Here is a 6,000-nt window from a genome sequence, read left to right on the forward strand (position 1 = left end):
TTGCGCATCTCCCTGTAGTTCATCTCGGTCGTCGTCTTTCTCGAATACTTAAGAACAGGTGACGTAATTAAGTGGCCTTTTAGATGCGAAGTATCTTATGGCGGAGTTCAATCCGGTGGTGGTGTGCGGCGTGACCGCCCTTACTGCGCATGCGCGTACCCTCTCCCCTCCCCTCCCCTCTCCCCATTACCCCTCTCCACATTCCCTCCCCCTTTCCACTCTTCCTCTGAAACGCGGGCTAGACATGCCGAAATTCTCTCCTGCGCAACGCCGCGATGAGCACCAGCGCATGCGCGTCCCCTCCCCCTCTCTCTCCTCTCCTACGCTGCCCCCTCTCACATGCCTGCCGACTGCGTTCCCCGCTCGCCCTGTGAGAATTAACGGCCAGGCTAGAGGGAAGACAAGACGCGCGTAGCGTTCCTCTTCGCGTTCCATGACGCGAGGTCGGTAGCATGCCCAAAGAACGCCAACGGAACGCGATCGTGCAAGTGCACCGGCTTCGCATCGCCTCATGGTCCCCTTTAGCGGGAAATGGTGTAAGTTTTTGTACTGTCCCCGTTTTCTTCTGTTCGCCAGTGAGAGTACAAAAGAATGGAAGAGGTAGGTACGCACGCCACTTGGGGGCCTCGTTAGTGAAACTGTCCATTAGGCAGTGCCTTGAAACGAACATATCGCACCGTATATATGGAAGATGATCAACTGCTTGTGCATCAGTGTATGTTCACAGTTGCATTAAACAGGATAGTTAGCTCGCCTGCACACCAATGCGTTTGTAGGCGCGGTACTCGAACAGCATACTGTAATGGCTGCCTGCGGTGATGGGATATTAATCTGTAGGCATTAGGATGTGCTGTGGTTAATCAAGCCCAAAATATTGATAAGAAACTTTTTATACATTTACACGAATCAAATATGTTCGAAATGCGCTTGACGTGATTAGATTTGAAAGTAACCGTTGCTAACGTGATTTCTGTTAATATAACCAATTTCACGAGTGCGTCGCATGAAATTCAGTGTTGGCAGAATAGTAGCATAACAGAAGATCAGTGTGCAACGTTGGTAGCGCAAAATCAAGCTCATTCTTCTTTGAATAACTGCGCTGGAGTTTTCAAGTGTAATAACGAGAAAACAGCAAATCCATTTATTGTGACAATCTAAATAACCACTTGTTTTGGTAATCTCTGCAATGATGAACAAAAATTTTGTTGACGCAAAATACGTTGACGCAATGGCGTAGCGTGATTGAGACGTATAATTCATGTCCGGAAACAGCTAGAGAAGAGCTTCATGGAATCGTAGCTATTCTGTGATTGCAAGGAAAGCAGCTGCATATAACTGTTCAAAATTGTTTCAATTAATTCTATACAGCATTGCTCATTTCGGGAGATCTTAAATGTTTCACTCATGATTTCGATATGAAGCCTTTATTTTCTTTGGTTTCTTGAGACTTGCTGCCATGGATACATAGTATTCGTACACTAATGATTAGAAGTCTCAGTCAGTGATCTCTTTTCAAGGAAAAATTTTGAAGAAAAAGCAACACACGGACAGACAAAGAGCACGGGATTGGCGCTATAGCGCCAGTCCCGTGTTCTTTGTCTGTCCGTGTGTTGCTTTGCGCTACAATTTTTCCTTCAAAAGTCATGAACCAACAAGCCCCCCCCCCCCCCAAAAAAAAAAAAACGTTTTGCTAAGCCATATAGGTCTCTTTTGTTAGCCCTTTACTTTCTTTGGGTATAGTCTTTACTTATGAAACAAAAAAGTATTGCCTTGAACGTGCATGGTTATCAATATTATGATTCGACTTGTATACACAAAGAGATAGGGGAAATAGGACGGGATCAGGCAGAGAAATGCCACCTAGAGGGGCACGACGCCTGCCCACTCCTTCGGGAAGCGGGAATATAGAGGTAAGGAAGGTATGAGGAAAGAAAGAGAAAAGAAAAGAGTAAACAAATAACACAGGCGGGGACACAAATAAGTAGTCACATGGAAAAATGTCTATAAACGAGAGCCCAAATCGGTTTTTTTCATGAAAGTTAGCAGGGCTCAATGGGTCTGGTCACGCCTGGCAGCGCATCCTCCCGGAAACAGGCAATCATCAAGGGTCGCACAGGAGCCCTGACACAGATGGATAAAGCACGTATACGTCTAGATGTTGTTCCCATGGAAATAGGCCCAACCTCCTCTTAGTCGTCTCCGCTTCAGAACCTCAATTTTTAGAAGTAAAGATTATGCACTAAAGTAGGCAATTTCAGGAGAGGGCCTTCTGGCACTCACCCTTGGAAGCACGGGCGTCACGAAGTTATTCATCCCTGGTGGAAGCGGAAATCCACAGCGGTCCAGCATGGCTAGTCGACGTTCTCAATAGAGGACGCGCACAGTCCGTCACGTTCGTGCACGAGATCTCACGTCACGTTAGCGCGGTGACTGTAAAAGACAACCAGTTTCCGTAGCACGGAACAGCGCCACCTGTGTTGCAAGCAGGCGTAACACTTCTTCGCAAGGTGCCGTTGTTCTGCAGTGACAGTTTCGGTGCGCGACAGCGACTTCGACGCGAATTACACTGTTCGAAAGACACGTGATCACAACAGTTTTCAGTCGCTAGGAACAATGGTGACGGTGGCGGGGTTTACAACCGAGGCACTCCACTGCAACGCTGGTGTCGAGAAGGTGTCGGCGCTTCAGTCACATTAGGATGAGCAGGGAGAGGAGGATAATGTAGTCGACATAACATCCGGAGCACGTGCGCGAGGAAAATTCACCGCTGTCGTCCCGTGTCATTGGTGCTCGCGGACGAGCCGCGGTAATCCCGTTGTGGCGGCAGCACCAGACGGCGTTGCGGCCCCTGGCCGACGTATCGGCGGCGTCACGCGCGAGCACTGTCGACGTTACGCGCGCCCGGGTGCTCTTTCTCGTTGAACAGCGGTGGGGGGAAAGTGTCGGTGGACGCCGACGCGACGCTGCTGGCTTTGGAGAGGCAGCGTGCAACCGCGGCAGTCGGTGCTCCTGGAGGGGCGAGGAGCGCGTGCGCTGGGCGCGGTCCGGCAACACACCAAGCCGCGAGGCGTCTAGTTGCAGCAGCGCGGCTTCTTTGGCAGCCAATGGGAGCGCCAGTATGGGCGTGTACTCTTCTATCAGGCCGATCCGGCCATCCCCCCTTGCTATACCCCCCTCCCTGAATGCCGTCGCGCGCGTGCGATCCTGATTTCCTTCTCGGCGCGGCGGGCGAGGGCAGCGCGAACCGCCGCCATTACTGCACTACCTGCCTGTGCCGGCACGGCCGCGATGACCGCCTACTTGGGGCCCCGCTCTTCTTGCCACCGCAACCTGCAGCCTGCACATCCTCCGGGTGACCGCGCAGCGTCACGCGCTCACCCTGACCGACGTGCTGCATGCGCTATGGTTTTTACCTCGCGGCAGGTGCCCTTACTTTCGGCTCTGTTGCACTGCACCGCTTTGGTAAAGTGGGCTTCACGGCAATCCCTTACGCGCGCAGGGTAAGGCAACTATACATACGCGGTCGGGCACTAATGTCCATGCCTCGCTCTTTCACCTGCTCACGAACTGATAGGCTATTTTCGCTCGTTTATTGGAGTTTCGAAACTTTACTTAGTTTTCTCAGAACATTTCTTTTTTTTTTCTTTTCTGGAGGTCTATCAGAAGAAACGAATGATGAGCTCGTGCGTTCCAGTGTGGGTAGTCGAAAGCTGGCGCCATTTGCGATTACGATTACTGGCTCCTTGTGCTTTCTCATGAACACGCTAAAAAAGCTTAGGCTGATAAGTTATTCTTTCATAACTATTGTCATTAGTTTTACCAACACAAATTCATTACTATAAACAATAAAGGCCGAAACATTTTTTTAAAATTTCGTGCCGCACCTCAGGAGTCAGTGTTAGCGTGACGTCATATAGTGCATTTTTTTTGCACTTTGGCCACACCGACTTAATAAAATTATCTTAAGCTTGTTATGTTAAATCTGCTTCTTTCGTTCAACGCTATGCAATTCGTTTTTAAATATAAAGAATTAGTCAGGCGCTTGCTGACGCTATCGAAATCTATGACATCATGGTGAGCTGGTACTGGAGTTCAAAGGCGGCGTCACCATCTCTATTTTCTTTTGTCGCGTTTTCTGGCTTGCCAAGCGCCTCCTTGCGGCAAGAGTGGGGCTTTTGGTAATGTGGAAGAGTGATTTACCCGTACGAGAAAAATCGCTTTTCTCTTTACTTTCCCTTTGGCGTAGTTATGTGGCGGCATTTTGTGCTAAATTTTACGTTGGCAATGTGGCCGAACTACGTGCTTATGTTTTCTTCACACTTTATTATGACGCAATTTTAAATGTGAGTGTCTGACTGATATTTTATCAGTGTAAGTTTTCTTTGCTTCCCACGTTTGCATGGTTTTAATTTGCTGAATTTACACGTGCGGATACGAACAGCCGGCGCCAGTCAAACCCACCGACATACGATAACAAAAATATCAGAACTTACGAAGCAGTACGCAGATATGCTGCAATGCGCTGTGCACGCTTGTTATAATATGCGCGAAATCGGCGTTGTCCGGTTTAGCCGCGTGACTGGTGTACAAAGCACACTTGTCAGACTGGAGCACCGCGCGCGAGCTTCGTGCTCAAACGTGGATCAATGTGAGAGCAATCAATACGGTAAACGATGCTCCAAAGAGAATACGCCACGCTCGATATACCTGTATACCTGCGATCGAATGAGTGAGGGCGTGCATAGCCCGGGGCCACTCTCCAGGGAACGTAATCGACGCCCGAGTGCACTCACACACAGTCGAATGATAGGTTTACTGGTCAATAAAAGTCACAGGGTTCCTTGTGCATTCACCTGAAAGGACTCGAGGGCGAAAGCCATCGTTTTCTTCTCATTCGATCGATTGATCCTTCCCCGGCCAGCCACCGAAAGCATTCCGCACCTAACGTGGTTTTGCACTGCCTCCAGGATCGGAGGCGTTGCAAGCTTTCTGCACCTCACCTGGTTGCACTGCCACCTCAGACCAAGCGACGATGACATATGATGACGTCACAAATTTAGGCGACCTTCGACGTCATGCTGAAGTCATATGGTGACGTCATCACATGGTGATGATTTTTTGAATCATTCGTGTTGGCGCCGACGCCGCTGGACGCCAGTCAATTTTCGCGTTTGATGAGGCATCTAAGACTTTCGCCTTGATAAATAATAATATCTGGGGTTTAACGTCACGAAACCACGATATGATTATGAGAGAAATCGGAATTCCCCTTTACAGCGTGCATAACGATCATGCTGCGCTTTGAGACTGCGGATCAAAGCTACGAAAAGCATCGAATGCACTTCTACGACTTCTGAAAGGACTGACCGTCTGTGACATCGAGCACGGAACTGTTGCTACGTCGGCGGCCCCGAAAGGCCTTTTTTTCCCGTCTCCTCTCACACTTTCCTCTCCCTTCTCCTTTCCTCAGCGAAGGGTAGCCAACCGCGCTCAACCCTGGTTAACCTCTCTGCCTTTCTTTTACAGCGGAGCTCTATGTGGCTAGGCGAAACCAAAATACGTCCATCCGCGAAAAAAATAAAAATAAATGCCAGACTTACTCCCAACGCGCAGCACAGTCACAGCGAAAGCTCGAAGAGCGCCCTTTCCAGAGTCCGTTCCAAACTCTGTTGGGGCATCTAATACCTGTGTCACACGGGCACGTTTGAAAGGCCATCCAGCTGATGGCCGTCAAAACGCCATAACTCTTGTCGCGCTGCTACACGGGAATTTTGAACGGCCGTTGAGTGGTTCAGGCGTTTCTCGCGAAAAGTGTGTACCATGGAGCTGCGGATCTTTATTTTCATATTCATGTCACCGAAAGTTAAAGAGGATAAATCAACTTAAATGCACAAATATGCCTGCTGTTTTTGTTTAAACATTTCAATGAACTGCTTATTCGTACAGTTATGAATACATATTTAGTTTTTAAGTTGTTGAGAAGCAATACTGTGGCGTGAT

The 6,000-nt window shown here is 49.0% G+C and overlaps 1 protein-coding gene across 1 annotated transcript in view; it reads right to left on the reverse strand.

The window, feature by feature from the left end:
- Positions 1 to 3,012, reverse strand: part of LOC119382666 (Krueppel-like factor 5) — a 73,672-nt gene extending 70,660 nt beyond the window's left edge. The window contains exon 1 of the mRNA XM_037650465.2: positions 2,281 to 3,012. Within this exon, the coding sequence (XP_037506393.1) occupies positions 2,281 to 2,349 (69 nt within the window). The 5' untranslated portion in view covers positions 2,350 to 3,012. The remainder of the gene's footprint in view (positions 1 to 2,280) is intronic.
- Positions 3,013 to 6,000: the final 2,988 nt, after the last annotated feature.

Source organism: Rhipicephalus sanguineus, chromosome 2, assembly GCF_013339695.2.
Source record: "Rhipicephalus sanguineus isolate Rsan-2018 chromosome 2, BIME_Rsan_1.4, whole genome shotgun sequence".
Classification (NCBI taxonomy): domain Eukaryota; kingdom Metazoa; phylum Arthropoda; class Arachnida; order Ixodida; family Ixodidae; genus Rhipicephalus; species Rhipicephalus sanguineus.